Below are 16,830 nucleotides of genomic sequence, written 5' to 3' on the forward strand. Positions count from 1 at the left end.
AGCAACTCTAAGAAATAGAATACTGTAGAAGGCAAGTGAATACTTCAAATTCTTGGCAAGAATTTAAAATCAAATGAAGGAAACAAACAAAATTTTCAGACCATTGGAAAATTAAGAGCACTGCTCTGGCACCCAAATATGAAAGCAATTATTTGCTCTAATTTTTTAGGGAACACGCTTAACATAATACAGAAATCTCACTAATAAATAACAACCTAATCTCTGCTTCACTAATTGAACAAAAGCCAGATACAACAGGTTTTGACATGAATTGAAATGATTTGTCCATCTTATGATTGCAGATATCAAATCAAAAGATTTAAGAAACAAAGCAAAAGATATTAAAAGCTCATTTTGCTGGAGTTTGTTTTTTCTTTTTTTCAAATCACCTTATGTTATTTAACAGGTTATTAGAGCTATGTATTACCATGTCTAGTAAATGCATGTCACTGTTCTTCACATTTCGTCCAGGGCTTAGCAACATCCCAAAGCACCTGTGAAGTTTATTAAAAAAAAAAAAAAAAAAAGAAAGAAAAGTACATATATTAGCTTTTCACAATACAAGAGTCTTTGCTTGAACATAATGGACAGCCACCTACTGCTTCTAATTTTAAGAGTACCTTTCAGAGAATTGTTTGTTATTGTTATGGCAACACTCAGGAAATAACAATACATGTTACAGAAAAGACAATGAAATTGTTCTCCAGAATGAAAATGGCAGAAACTAGCATCTGGCCTGTGAAAACTCAACTATTCCTCAAGACCATTTATAATAAAGAGTTCAAAGATACCAACAATTCCTATACATTAGTGATGGAGACTGGCAGCAAAATATTCACTCTCCCCAGTTCATTTAAAAAATTGTTCTCATGTAATCATAGGAAAAATACAAATTTATTAATTATTCATAATAGCACTGCTGCAAAAAAATCACATAGCATCATAGACCCTTAAAAAAACCCAAGAAACAACAATTTTAAGACTTCATTCTTCAATTTTTTAAAATCTGAATTTGTGTCATATACAGGGCCTTGAATTCCAGCAGTCCAGTCCAATCATTTTACAAGAAAATGCTCTTGATATTTTTAAGCAAAAAAAAAAAAACAAAAAACCAACAACAAAAAAAACCCCACAAAACAAAAGAAAAAACTTCCTCAGACATTCAGATTTTCAAACTTCCTGACTACTAAAGGCACAAATCCAGGTCTGAGGTTCCTGCAAATAATCTCTTTCTCTCCTTTGCTGTTTGTTGCAAATACATAATTCTGTTTGGTGTTTTTATTCATAGTGGAGTATGATCAATCTGTCTTGCATAGGTTTTTTAAACAACCTTAGGTCTTTGCCTGCACAACCAGGTCATTGCCTGGACATATGGACACCAGCAAACAAAATTTTAGTAACACTAATAACTGTAAAAGTCTTAATATATGCAATTACTACCCTACCCTAGCTTTCTCCTATTACATTAGGGGTATGTGGTTTTCATTTTCCACCTCATTACACTTAACAGTAACTTACATCCACAGCCGTATTTTCCATTCTCCATACTCTTTCACTACTAGAATCACAAAAATCCAAGTGGTAAATAAACTAGTAGACAATGATTTTGGTTTATCTTTATCCATAATGCAGTGCCATGTAAAGCACCCAAGGCAGCTCAGATCCAGGATTTGGATTTAGCCACACAAACCAGATTCTCTGAGAGACTAATTCACCTGGGCAGAACCTAATAGCATACATAATACTTCTTGTTCCTGGGGCAGAAACAGCCCTGAGAGAGCTACCACTGATAGTAGTAGGGGGATAATGAACTCCTGGTACAGTTGCTACACAGAAATGTAAGATACAGAGATACAGAGGCAGGCCAAATATCTGTGCCTTTCAATGACAACAGCTCCCAGATGCTCCTCCAGCTGCAGATCACTCAGGTGAAAGCAAGTTCTGATGTGTGACAGCCAAAACTTTTGGAAACTGTGTTTCCAAAAGAATGGGAATCAGGTACAAGTAACCCCTGCCTCTTACAGAAGCAGACTTATGCTGCCTAGCCGCATCCTGCTGCAAGAAGAGTCAGGGCTTTTCGTCCCTCTTATTTCAAAGAGGAAAATCAGTTCAAACCAGGTCAGGACTCTCACTTGCAGAAGATGGATTTTACAGAAACAGGTGTCAGCACATTCAGCCTCCAACATGAAGGGGCTCAACCACACAGCCAGGATTTAAAGTGACCTGCACAGACTGTGGCCTCAGCCTCACTCAGACCTGCTGGATTTCTGCACATAAGGTGGCTACCAAGCAGCTCTGTGCAGTTGCACATACTCTGCTACTTTCTAGACCAGCAGGAGAAAAATGAAAGAACTCTTATTGTTATTCACCAATGTATATTTTAATTTATAAAAATACAAATGCTACTCATGGATAAGCCTGCTAATATTAAGTTAACACCATGACAGGATAAGGGGGAATGGCTTCATACTGTCAGAGGACAGGATTACAGTAGATATTGGGAAAAAATTCTTCCCTGTGAGGGTGGTGAGGCCTTGCCACAGGCTGCCCAGAGAAGCTGTGGTTACTCCATCCCTGGAAGTATTCAGGGCCAGGCTGGACAAGGCTTGAAGCAACCTGATCTAGTGGAAGGTATCCCTGCCCATGACAGAGCAGGGTGATCTTTAAGGTCCCTTCCAACCCAAACCATTCTGGTATTTTGTGATCTTGAGGAATTTCTACCACTAAAGAGAAACCAATCAATATTTTGTTATTCAGTTCAAGGTCCCTTCTAACCCAAACCATTCTGGTATTTTGTGATCTTGAGGAATTTCTACCACTAAAGAGAAACCAATCAATATTTTGTTATTCAGTTCAAGGACACCAGCCTAGACTTTAACCTAAGGTATATCTACAAAACTCAGGATTCACTCTCCTGTATGATTGGTAGCAAACTATACCTAAACATCACTGTATTGAGAGAGTGTCAGTTCTTCCATCTCTGAGGATGAAAGGCTATTTCACTCTCAAAAACATCTTCCTTAAAGCCCCTGACAATTAACCAGAATTTTCTTCCTGAATCCTATAAACAACTGAGACTTGACATCCCCCATTGTGGGACTGAACCTATGTAGTGCCACACATGACTCAGAAATGAGCATCATCTCTTCAGCTGCTTTGATCCAAATAAAAACTGGCAAAACCCAGGTCAAAGAGGGAACAAGAGCAGGAAGGGCCAAAGTAATGCAAGAGAATAATTTTCTGCATCACCCTGACCCAACCCCAGGCTCTGTCTAAACACCAGGAAGGAGAATTTTTTCTCTGAGCAGCAACCAAGTTTGATTTCCTGAAACCATTACAAAAGATTTTTAAAATCTTTAGACCAGGAACCAAATTTCTTCAGAAACATTTTTTGCATTGTAATTTTCACTTGGAAATACCTTTGAAGATTAAATTACTCAGAACCTCAGTCTGATATAATTTGAATTCATCTTTCACCCGTTTTGAATTTTAATCTTATCAAGGGTAAGCACATAAAATGACTTACAAGCCTGTGTCATTCCAATTAAATAACTTTTACACAGCAAAGCTTGTGGTGATAAAAATAACATCCCCAACCGATTATTCAAAACACCACCAAAATAAAAGCTAATTTCTAAGTAAGGTACTTGTACATTGAGGAGAAAAGCAATAATCAAATGCTATTCATAAATGCCTCATTAATTGAATCCTGAAGGCAAAACTGTTTAAATTAAAATTACACTGAAAGTAGATTTTAAGTCAATGAGTAGCAAAAGCCTAATTTTACAACACAAAAACAACTATAAAAATTCTACTGTATATCCCTTGTCTAAAACTTTAGTTTCCATTCTGAAGTAAAAGCTTGAAACCAAGTCAAGAGATCAGTCATGTTTTGGGAGGGCTGGGGGCAGGTTTTCTTGATTCTCCTGTTATCTTGAATCTTCTTTTCACTAGAAACGATTCTCTCATTGTTACTCTTTTGCTAAGATTGCCATCTGGTGGCACAAATTCTGTTGTGCAATCATACTTTGTGTTATTGGTACATTTTTTTCTACCACATAACTTGCCAAGTCGCAGAAAATTACGTTAAATACCATTCTTTCAAAAATCCAACCTTCATCATTTTCATAAGATTTTTACCTTTCAATGACCAGTTCTTTGTTGGAAAGTTGCTGAACTGTGATCACCACTTTCTTCTCAATTCCCTGTTTAAGTTTGAAGTACAATTTATCTCTATCCTTTGGCACAGGGCTAAAAGAATAGAAACATCCTTCAGCAGGTATACAACATGAACTGTTAAATACAGAAAAGAGTTTATGCTTTCTAAACTTTAAATTAATTCAAAATTCATTAGATTTTTTTAAAAAAATCAAAAGAGACCACTAGATGGTGTTTACTTAAGAAATTTAGTTTGAATAAAGTTTCTAAAAGACTTCTTACTATATTTTCCATTTGCACAGACATTCATTGAGCTTCGCTAAAAGAAATTATGCAGTGCAAAGAAACTCACTTGAAGAAGGTATTCTGAATTATCTTTTTACAGAAAAAATAAATACAGAGAAAACTGTAACATAAAAGAGAAGCTTCCTATTTACAGCATGTCCACTCATGAAAAGAGGTCAAATGAATTTTGTTGCAATACAGTAGCTGTGAGTGTGGCAAGAAGCTCTGTGCTTTTTCCAAAGAGATTTCTGCTTTTCCCTTTTTATCCTGATTACCTAAAATTTCCTTTTCCATCATCTTCTTTGACTTCTAAGGAGACACTGAAAGTGTACATGTCACTGTCAGGTGTGGGAAGAACAAAGTCCTTCACATGATCAGATGCTTGTTTAGAAGAACGCTTGAATGCCGTGGAGAAACTATACAAAATTCGGCTGACCTGCAGAAAAGCAAAATCATTAATACTGTGATCAAAAATAAGGGTGTTTTTAATGAGGCATTGTGAGGTTCTTGAAGGTCAAAAATCACTCGCCTCTTGTACTGAAACATATCATGCCTGATGTACCATAAAGCACTGGTGTACCACAAAGCACTCAACATCACATGTTCAATAACCAAGCCATTTCAGCACCAACATCTATTTCCATTCCTGAGACATTCCCTGCTCATGTCATGTTCAGGGAGTTAAAATAAATTAGATTCGAGATTGGGAATGCAACTCATTAGAGGACCTGCAAAATGTACTTTTCAAGTTGTGTTTTTAACAACACAACATGCAGCTTGCTCTGGCACATGTCAAAACCCAAGGACGTTTCTTCTTTTTTAGCATCTTTTCCCACCCTAAACAGTCCTTTTCTCCCAGATTATCACACAGCTCTTTCTAAAATATCTAGGGGAGAGCACTGTAGCATGGTTCCTTTTATTTCCAAAGGTATGCATTGCAAATTCAGTATGAAACACACCTAAATGAAGCCGGCAAAAGCCCCAGATGAGGCTTTCCAGATCTTCCAATTGCAGCGCGCTTTGGAATTTTGTTCAAATACTAAAAGCAAAAACTTAAAATCATAATAATATTCATGTATGAATAGCTGCACTTCCTGCATAACTCATTCATATGTGCTAACACATTTTTCAAGGCACTATATACCATTTCCACATTGGGAATGACCTCTTCAAACACTGTGTGAATCCTTCTTCCCAGTCACTGTGCACCACAGAATACTTACAGCTTCTTTAATCTCACAGGAGAAAACATGGATCTGGAACACTTCTGTCCCACAGCTGCTCTCAGTAAATGCAAAGCAGTCACTCTCTGAAGTCCCATTTTGCCCCCTCACACAAAACAACACTTTATAGATGGGAAATGAGGCTATCTCCAAATTGCTCAATTGATTAATTATTCTGGCAAGAAAAGAAACAGGGAAGATCAAAGGAACAGGTCAGTAAAACAGACAGGCCTACCTAAAATTGCTTTTCTGCAATTAGATAAACAAGGATCTAAACTCTAATTATTGCTAAATTCAAGTAGATGAGATGGGCAACAGGAACAGACATGTTATGCTTTACAAATTTAAGGTGTAAACGTTCCTGGTTGTAATAACTTATTTTATATGCCATAATACAGACAAATACAGCACCTCTAGATCAGACAGTAAACAACTGCCATTGTGAAAAACACAAAAGAAATGCAGAAACCACAGAAAACCATAAACATGTGATTTTTATACAAAGATCAAAGAAAATGCAACATTAAAAAGAAATTGATATATCTGTTTAAGAAATCATTATGAAAACAATTTCAGAATCAACAGGACTATACAGCTTAGCAAATGCTGCCACATTCAGGTAAATATCACAGATCTAAGACCTCATCCAAGGATTTTAAAATACTCTCAAACATAGAACCCAAAGAATATTTGAGAAACTTTTAAAGCAGGAGTGGTGTTTCAGAACAGACTTGTAGATAGTGACTTTTAAAGAATAACAAATATTCTCCTCTGTCTTTTCACTACTTCTCCATATGCACATTCACATCAAGGACCAATGAACATTAGTCACCTAAAAGCTCAAGTCTGTAACAATAAAAATATAGGCCTAAAGGCAAGAAGAGACCTGGGAGGATTCAGTACACTAATTTTGGCATAACGTGATAACTGGAACCTCACAGGACAAGTATTCAGACATCGGGTATGAACATACTCCTCAAAGCCAACACTAGCATCACCTAAGCTTTGATGGAATATGCTATGTCACACGTGGATTCAACTTCTCAGTTCTGTGCAGGTTCTTAAGCAGTCCCACATTTACTGATCTCCTCTGAAACTAAAGATCAGAGGAACCTCCTGTTTCAGTTGCAAAGCAACCCTCCTGAATGGCCACACTGAGTACAAAAAATAGGCACTGAACACCTTACATCTTGTGTCCAGGTGACTGTTGCTGTTGTACAAGTATACAAATGAAACAATTTTGTAATGTCAAATGAAACTCAAATTAGGTTCAAAGAAAAAAATGGAAGAAAAGAATACAGGTTCTTGAAGGCCTTCTCTTCCTCCACAAGACGAGTAAACACAGCTCAGGCAAGGAAGGAAATCTAATCATATCCTTCAGGTACCTTGATATCAGACCTTAAAAATAAACATCTTAGATATTGAAATGTTCCCTACTTTTGGATGCAAAATGCTACAAGTGCACGTTTAGTACACCCTGATCAAGCAATTAGACTCCCTCATCACTAATTAAAAGACCCTTCTCACATGGGAAAAGAACCTTCTCTAGTATCTGGAGACTGACATCACGAGGCAGACATGGGTCAGAGCTTGCTTCTGCACAGCAATGACTGGAAACAGACACTGGCATCTTAACTCTGAACAGTAGATGGGAGAGTCTAAACTACACTTCTACAGCAAACCCAAGACCAGAAGGACTCCTGCAACATATGAACCTTAGAAGTGTTGACTAGGGAGGTCAGGAGAGTACAGGTATCATCAGCTCTGCCTTTCCAGTATCTCTATTATTAGATTTAAGCAGATATTAAGGTAGAAAGAGATGCTTTTGCTGACAAGGTGTGGTAACTGGCACCACCAGCCATGCATTGCATGCTAAATCTGGGCACACATTTTGCTGCTTCAGAGGACTTTCTCAAAATTAACTGTCTTCAGCAAGAACCTCAAGCACAGATCCAGCAATTCTAATTCCCTGTGCAAGTAACAAAGTGAGAAACCACTTTTTATGTGTCTGCTTAAGCAACAAATGAAACTCTTGTGTGTTACCTTACAGAACCTTCTGGAATGTTTGGAACATAGAGCGTTACAGGTAAAGGGGCTTGACTTGAGGACTTCATGCTTGCCATGGCTTGTAAAGCTTCTGGTTCATTCCGTGGGGCTGACACCTTTGTACAACCCAAGTAAGTCAGTTTGTTAAACAACACACTGTCCTCTTCCAGGGGTTCACTGGGAGAAGATGGCCTCGGTGCAGAGATTTCTGAAAATTAAGAAAATGCTTCTTCAGCCATTTGCTTTTATTTTTACACATTTTTTATTTCCAGTGAGTTCCACAGCAAAACCTCCTACATTTTCCAGGAACAGACACAAGAGCAGACAGTTCAGCTCCAATAGCAAGAAATCTATTTGGCAGCTTAATATTAACAGAAGTCTGTTCTAATCTAATTCATGTTTCTAAGGGTAGCATGGGGACAAACTGCATTTTGAGTCTCTTTAGCACCACAGAAACACAGCACAGACATTCTAAATCTTTTTAATCAGTCACAGAATCAAAGAATATTAAAGGGCTGGAATGGACCTTGAGGATCACCTAGCCCTGACCCTTCTGTGTGCTTTGTTATTCCTAATTCTTATTAGAGCTGATACTCCTATAATACTTAGAATCATGAAGGCTGTAAAACGGAATTATTCCTGTTGGGGCTGGAGTGGGGTGAGAGAAACATATCTACAAGTATTTCTTTGTTCATTCATGCTAAGGGTTGGGTTCTGTCTGAAGAATGTCAAACAGGAAGACAGTAAGGTAAGTTTCTCAGAAATACAGCAGACATGTAATTAAGAGAAGGGTGTTTCCACTTCATATAAACTATCTTATTCTACCACAAGAACATATTTATTTTATTTCCAACAGATGCTATGGGAATTAGCTGACAGAATACCACAGAAGTGCCCTGCATGCTATTGAGGTAAAAAGAATTACAGCTTAAAGCACAAAAAGATGACCACAGCCTTGTATCTCTAATATATGTAACAGAACGCATGTATTTTTATACTGTAGGCTTTTTATATGTATCTAAAAAAGCTGTAATATATTTTACTTAATAAAAGCTTTCAGTCCTCCCCTTTTAATGAAAACTTCAAATACCAGGCAAGTACCACAATCATTCCTAAGCTATCCTTACTGCTACCTGGTGACACCATCAGAGGTGGACAGTTCAATCAGTTTGCTCAAGGTGTATTTCATCTGCAGGCAGAACTATCCATAAGCACTGCCCTGAAACTTCTTGAGCTCCAGCAGCAGCAGATTCACCTCACCTGTCACCCACTCACCAACTCATACAATCCTTAGTCCCAACTAATCCTTGGCTGAAGACAAAATGAACATTATCTTGAACAAAGCAGAGTAGATCAAGGTATCAGTCTGATGATACCTATTCTTACCTATAATCTTCAACTAAGAGGAAGCTCCAAGGGTATTCTCCAACATAATTTTGGATTGAAGCCATGGAAAGCTTTATTTATTTTAGGGTTAACTTGAAACTCCATAAAGAAAAAACCTGCCATGTGTGATGAAGAGGGAAAGCACTCGGGCAATACCTGTAGCAGAGGGGTCTAAAACAAGTTGCAAAGATGGCTGGGTTGTTTGTCCTGCTGACCCATCTGCAGCTGCCTGCCCACTGCCATCACTGAATCCTTCTGGGACTGCAGTGACATACTGGTCTTTCTCAGAATCCCGCAGTATCTCTTCCATTGCCTTCTCCAACTCCTCATCTCCATCTGAAAATACCTGTAAGCAGAAGGAGATAACATTTTTTAAGGTATTTGTAGTTTTGCTTTCACTATTAGTTTTCAAATATATAGTCTTGCTAATTGCAAAAGTTAAGAAACTTTGCTGAATGAGGCAACAAACCAAGAATCAATATAATTGAATCAAATACGATCCACTGTCAGATCCCCTTACATAACATGCAGATGTTCTCACTGCTAATTCAAAAGCCATCAAAAAACTACAGATTTCTCTTAGAATAACAGATTTATGTATTTAGCACCCCCATCCACACTAGAGGTCAACAGACTTTGCTGTAATTAGTCTTAAAGAAAATTTTACTTTCTTAGTAATATCCAGTCAATGTCAGCTGCTTAATTATTTCTCCCACACATAAGAACAGTGCAAGCCTAAGGAAAAAAAAAAAATTGGAGATACATGCTCCTTAAAAGAAAAACAGAACCTTTCACAAGTACCAGCTTTTCAGACAAAAAAGAAAACCACAGCCAATGTTGCATCATGGATTCTGCCTCCAGTTCACCAGCCTTGTTCCAGATAATGTCTAATACAGACAGAAATTATCAGCTGTAAGTAACTGTCAAACAGTACAGCAAAGACAGAATAGGTACTTGCTGTCACTACAGGGGGAACAAAGTCCTATTGTTCCAAGCAGACCAAAACCAGTACATTGGCTACTACAGTTTAAATGGCAAAATTTGAATTTAACCTATCAGCTGTCACCCAAGTGCTAAAATATTCTGCTATTTAGAGGTAGAAATCTTTTAGAAAATGTCTTACTTATGCCTAAAGTAGCACTAAGCAAGAAAACTAAATTAGAAACTAAAAGTGCAAGACATGGTGTAATCTATTCCTATAAAGTCTAATTACATGTTTTTAAGATAACAGTCTCTGATCCCTCAATAAAGAATATTAAGCTTTAAAAAAAAAATCTCATTCTTTGTAAAGCCCTTTACTAATGTACAGATCCACAGAATACAACAAAGCTAACCCCCAAAGAAGTTATTAAAAGAAAACCTGAACTGCCACTTTTGGACAGGTTTGTTTAATCCAAGCTGTTAATTTCACTGGTAGCCAGCAAGGACAAAAGTGACAGTCTAAAACTCTCCTCAAGCACACACCAATTATGCACTCTTTTCATCAATACAAACCTTGCTACACATTTAAAAAAAAAATCATAGCAAACCTTTAGCTGTGGCTTCTCATCATTTCCAGAAGCATCCTCAGATTTCTGATGAACCAAGACAAATTCTTCATTAATTAATGTGGATACGGTCTCAGAAATCCTGCTGGCTTTGCTAAAGGATGTTTTGACTTCCATCTCAGGTCACTATTCTCCTCCTGCCACCAGAATCTATGAATGAAAAAAAAAATAGTTTTGATGCTGTACACAGTGTATTAAGAGACATCATATAAAGTTATTGTGGAATAATTTAATACTTAAAATTATACTACTGTATTTCTCAAACTCTGATTTAATTGGTATAAGCAACCTTATGATTTTTAGGTTGTTTAAAAATCCCATGATTTAACAGCAGTGGCTGTTATCTATGTATATAGATAACATATGAAGAGGTTCACTCCAGAGCTTTGACTTCACCTGTTTTTAATCTTCCAGAATCTGCTTCCTCTACCTCCCTAATTTGTGCCCTTGGTTCTCCCTCATACAGGTATTTTCCTTACCCAGAATGTCACAAAGCTCATGTGAGGATACAGATTACCTGAAGACTAACTTTCCAAAAGCTGCATACTAAGTGTATGCTCTCCACATAAAAACATTCTTTAGCAATCACTTATGTTTAGGGGCTTTTGTTATCCTTTATATCTATAGGTGGTAAAGTGAAAAGTGGTACTACTAAACCACAACCAGATCCTTCTCACCTAATTTCCCTGAAACCACCTGCAACAGTTAAAATGAACCACACAATTTTAAAAATATAAATACAAGTAATGTAAACATAAATATAAAATATCTACATCAAAACTATAAATAAACAACCAAGAACAAGTTTTCCCATCTCTAGAAACAGAAAGGGCAAAATAATGTTCAGCCTATGAAAGTCCCTATAAAAATATAGAGCTGAAACATTCCAAGAATGTCAGCATAAGGACACCTATTGTAGGTATCCACCAAATAAAGCCAGCATGACCTACATTAACTCACAGTGTCTTCCCTCACTCCTTAGAGAATAAAGAGCTGAATCTTAGACTTTTTGTAACTATTTTAAATTCATCTATTTTTATATTTTCTGTGTCAAAAAGGGGAAATATATTTTCAGACTCCATAAAAGAAGCATGTACTTCTACACATGGTCCACTTCCAGTCCAGTTTCCTGAAAAGCACTGCTCTGGCTGAGTGCTGGGATATCTCGTGCTTAGGAGTCAGAGCTCAGGTGAGTCACACACAGCAGCACAGGGGGGAAAATCTGTGACTGTCACCTCTGGGAGGCTGCAAGGTGCCCAAGGAGGAACAGCTCAAGCCACATCTGCTGTGAGCAGGAACAAGAAGAGGTTAAGCTTCACCCTGCCCTTCCCAGCAGCACCAAGGAGCAGAACTGCACCACTCTTGCTTCTCTTCAAATTCCAAACACCCAATGATCAAGAAAAGAATGCTGACTTAGGTTTAGCTATTAGGAACCAGAAAAACAGCACATAAAAGAACAAAGACATGCATGTCCTCCACCATTTTGAACAGGTATTACTTATGATGTTAAGCAGGAACAGAAAGTTGAGCAATTTCAAACCAAAAAAGCATGTGTGGAAACTAGACAACTTTCAATACTAGTATTTTCTATCATTTTTGAAACTATAGTCAACATGCTTTTGCCCTTTCAAAGACTTGGCTTAACATAACTTATATGCAGCTCCTCAAAAAGCTTTTCCCTCTCTCTAACCAAACCACAGCTTTACCCATCTACCCAGTCAAGGTATTACATGTAGGAATCCCAGAAAAAAGAATTCAAGTTCTTTAGATAAGTGACTTCTACAGCATAAAAACTCATTTGAAATCACTTTATAAAAAAGGCTCTAAACAACAGCTGGGATACTCAGAGTAGCCCACAAATACAAATTTGGATGAGCAGTTTCACACATTCTGACACCTTTCATATCTCTAGACCAACCACAAACAGGAATATTTTCCTGTAATATGATGTAAGCAGAGTTCCACCCAGCCCACATAATGAACTCACTGCTGCAATAGATTTTGTTTCATTTTTTTAAATCCTTAAAGATTTTCTTGGCAAGAGAAAGACAAGGTTTTCCCACACGAGATTTTAAGTATGTTACATAAAGTTTAACTACCTGTATTTAACAAGTGCTGTAAAAACATTGCTACAGAGCTTGTTTGCAATAAAAAACAAATCTAGCTTGAAATACTAATTTCAAAGTAAATCCTCTATGTGAAAGTGAAGGTCAGTTATTACAGAACTCTTTGAAGGCAGTGAAAAGCCATCAGTTATGGTCCCCAAAAACAGTATATCCTGAAGAACCACTATCTTTGCATGACATCAGCACTGGAGAAAACAGTAGAGGTGACTGTCAGTCAAATTAGGAGCAAAGGTCCAGGCTATCAGAGACTCCTCTTCCTCCCACTGCACACCTCTTACTGCTGCACCTGATGACAAAAATGAACCCTCAGACACTACTCCCAGCACACCTGCACAAAGGAGGGCTCACAAGATATCCTACTTTGACAGTTTTGTGTTTTAGTCTCATTAATTTTTGTGCTTGCTTATGGGAGAGTAACACAAACTCCAACATAAAATGGTTCTACTTTCTTTTTCATCAGTCAAATGCAGACTGCCAACATTGTTATCACCAGTTCTTCTTTCTACAGTGAAGAACCAACAGGCAACATGTGAACTAGGAAATGTTTTCTGTAGCAGTATTTCAATAATAAAAGGAGGAAAAATGTACCATTTGTAAAGCCAAAGAAAAGTAGGATCATGAAAATACAGAAGCATACTGTATTTACTAAGTACACTAAATACTTATTCTTGCCCCATATGGGTAAAGGGAGCTTTAGAGAATTTCTACATCCTAAATATTAGCCTGAAAATAAATATTATAAGCATTAGAGCTCCTTACTCAGGTCAGATACTTTCACAGCATACCATACACTTTCTTGTAATTACTCCTGAGTTATGAAGCCTTTAATGTGTTTAGAGTGTACTCCAAGTCTGCCTTTACAAGCAGCTTAAACCACCACAACCAGTGCAGACACACACTTTCTATACACAACGACATTAACTGGATAAATTAGCACCCCAGAACCCCTTTTCCAGTCCTTCATTACTGTCAGTGTTCCCCTAGCCCACTGCAGTACAAACAAAACCACTTTAGCTTCAGTTTGGCAGTAAAACACAAACACAAGCAGATCAGGCATTTGGGAAAAGCTTTATACAGCAGATTTTATGATCAGTCTTTGACCAAAACCAGGTTTTAATGCCAGACACCAACTATCATAACCAAGTTATTTCTTCAAACTAAACAATTTCAACTGACATGAACTTTACTCAAGAGTATAGCTGTGATTCTCATGAAGACTATTGTGACTTACACCAGTTATCTAAAGAAAAAAGATTTTTATTTTTTCATTATAAAGACACAGGATCTAATATTTCAGCTAAGTGCTTTTGAGGAAAAGCAATAAAAAGAATGAAAATTTCTCTAAAAGAATCATGCATTAAAGTTGAAAAACAGAAAAACATCTGAAGAAGCTTTTTTATTCTTTAGTAACAAGAAGAAACACACAAACATTCTGGACTTTCCAGTCACCTGCAGCCAGTGGATGGTCACTCTCATTTCCCTTGTGTCATTGGCTCTAGTCCTCTTTTTCACTCACTACCAAATTATTCACTTCAAACCTCCCTTTTCCTACAAAGAAAAATTGACAGCTGACATACTAGACACAAACAAAAACTAAGAACAGACTCTACTACTAAACTCAAGCATCTAATTTTTTAAATTGCCCTTTCTGATGAAAAGTTTAAAGTTAAGAATGTAAGAATTTATTTCTGACTGCATTAGTCAGAACACACAGACAGCTGTTCAGTCCACAGTCACATCAGGTTTACTCCCTAATGAGCTCAACAGCTGAATGCTGGCTCAGAATTCTGAGGAATGAGGTTTAGCATTTGCTTAACCAGTTTGAAGTTTCTGGAGGGCAGCAAACAGCAATGAGGAGCTGACAGGAGTCAAGAGTGGCTTCTCCAACAATGCCCTCCAAAAGATGACAATAAATTCTGCTGCCAAAGTTCTCTTCACAGCAGGAAACACTGGGAAGTGTGTACTGCTACTGCAAGGAAGTCATTGCTACAAAAGAGGTACCTTGAACAGTCATGCTTGTTCCTATAGAGAATATATCTTCCCCCATCCTTTGGTGAACGATATCTCATACACACACAGAAGGTCAAGAACAAATACACAGGAGAAATTTTCTAAAATCAGTGAAAGAAAGACATACTCTTTCTTAATTATTTTTTTATAAGACATTCAGAAAAGGTTTTCTGACAGATTTTAAGAACTTATAAGATACAAAATTATTCAGACATAGTTTTAAGAGAAAGTGTGTGTGGAGGTATGATGGATCTTTCTCCAAAATATATTTTAAGCTATGGATTCAACACAAGGACTGCAGAAAAACTGTTGCTTCTATCTGTGAGCTTTATTATGTAGTTTTGCTCAAGCCAACCTCTCTGATGTACATCAGTTCCCAGTGTTTTGCTTACACACAGTCCTGGATAAAAAGTAACCAAGCCATACTACTTGGACTGTTTTGGGTCCAGTGGTCAGAACTTACCTTCACATATGTTCAGTACTAAGCTGTGGAAGGCTCAAAGCCAGCAGCTTCCCCACTTCATTCCAGACAGGCATTCCAATTTCACTACAGCTGCCTTTGTAAAGCAGCCTAAGTGATTAAAGAGCAAGAGAAGGTGAAGAACAGTGATTCCAGAAAATCCAGGGGGATTCAGCCCTGAATCAGAGCAAGGGACACAGGATAGAAAACAATCCTGATTCCTGCCCTCCATAACTCTGCCATGTATTCACACTGAATCCAGACTTGCAAAAACACACCACATACAGAACACCTAGGCAGCAATGTACATCCACAGGATTGCAGAGCACCACAGGCCAAGGCACTGCTGGCAACACACACACCATCACAGGAGAAAGAATCCAAAGTTCTGGAAAGCCACCGACTTTCCAGAAGAAAACTGCTTTGCAGACCCCATAGATGCAAACATTTCCTCTGCAACCTGGTCTCCAAAAGTAAACATAATTTTTACATGAACCAGTCTTCTGAAGCAGCTACAAAAGTTTTTTTGTATTTACTTCCAGTTTGTGTGCAATAAATATTTCAAAGTTACTGCTCTAGGTCACTGTTTGTAGAAAGAAAAAAAAAACCTCTTTTGCTTCAGTATTATAAGCACTGAAAACATTAGAAAATATGGAGCTATGAAAAGACAGCAATTAAGATAAAGGTTGACTTATTTTCAGTAAGCAACACGAAACATGCCATGAAAGGAAGTTTTAACTGCTTGAAAGAAGATAATCAAGAGCAGGCTAATTCATATTTTTTAGCAGAGAAACAAAATCATCCTGTATTATGGACAGGCTTGTATAAAAGACAGGCTTCAAGGCCATACAGCTTGCCTGACAATCTCAAACTGCAGAAAAACCCCAAAACACTGGGAAATAAGTTATACTTATTTTCATAACTATGGTTCCTCAAGAGAATTTCTGGGACTTTTGTGAAGAGGAAGGTCCAATAAGCTATGCAGAAATTTGTCTTCTGCTAACTGAAGTCTGAAGTAGAAATACACACCAAATGGCAAGATTTATTCCCTTTTTTCAGCTCCAGGACACAGTGCATGCCAGCAAAATGTGCATTACACTGACAAGCCCTGCAATCACCCCATGACTCATTTCTCCAGATTACTGAAGTGGCGTGGTGACTGCCACAAAGACATAAAAGAAATGGATCAAAACTCTGGCTCCAACCCCATGAGCTCCCTATCTTTAATGGGGGACACTTTCCCCAGAAAGCCAGAAGTGCTGCAAACACACAAAGCTTCACCTTTTCAGTGCTTCTTCACTGAAAGGCTAAACAACCTGATAAAATTCCATATCATTCTCTATGTTGAGGCAGAACAGCTTACTAGCTGCCCCAAAACCCTCTTCCCTACTAACTGACATTCGCAGAAGAAAATTCTAGATGTCATAAAACCAGTTTGTTCAAATCTCACTGACCACAACAGCACTACAATTTCAGCTTAAATTTCAACTTCTCTGTGTAATCTTTTCATGAGAAACCGTCTCTTGTGCTCATATTAAAAACTGTTCTATTATCCACACATTGTTTCCTAGTCTTATCTCTGGCAGTGA

At 37.6% G+C, this 16,830-nt stretch overlaps 1 protein-coding gene across 1 annotated transcript in view; it reads right to left on the bottom strand.

Annotated features, from left to right (window-relative positions):
• The window catches only part of RABGAP1L (RAB GTPase activating protein 1 like), a 230,863-nt gene that overhangs the window by 199,171 nt on the left and 14,862 nt on the right, over window positions 1–16,830 (bottom strand). Inside the window, exons 2-8 of the mRNA XM_021546018.2 lie at window positions 10,628–10,795; window positions 9,255–9,444; window positions 7,710–7,920; window positions 5,667–5,841; window positions 4,719–4,879; window positions 4,141–4,251; window positions 428–494 (exon numbers count right to left, since the gene is read on the bottom strand). Coding sequence (XP_021401693.2) covers window positions 428–494; window positions 4,141–4,251; window positions 4,719–4,879; window positions 5,667–5,841; window positions 7,710–7,920; window positions 9,255–9,444; window positions 10,628–10,762 — 1,050 coding nt within the window. The 5' untranslated portion in view covers window positions 10,763–10,795. The remainder of the gene's footprint in view (window positions 1–427; window positions 495–4,140; window positions 4,252–4,718; window positions 4,880–5,666; window positions 5,842–7,709; window positions 7,921–9,254; window positions 9,445–10,627; window positions 10,796–16,830) is intronic.

Source organism: Lonchura striata, chromosome 9, assembly GCF_046129695.1.
Source record: "Lonchura striata isolate bLonStr1 chromosome 9, bLonStr1.mat, whole genome shotgun sequence".
Classification (NCBI taxonomy): Eukaryota; Metazoa; Chordata; class Aves; order Passeriformes; family Estrildidae; genus Lonchura; species Lonchura striata.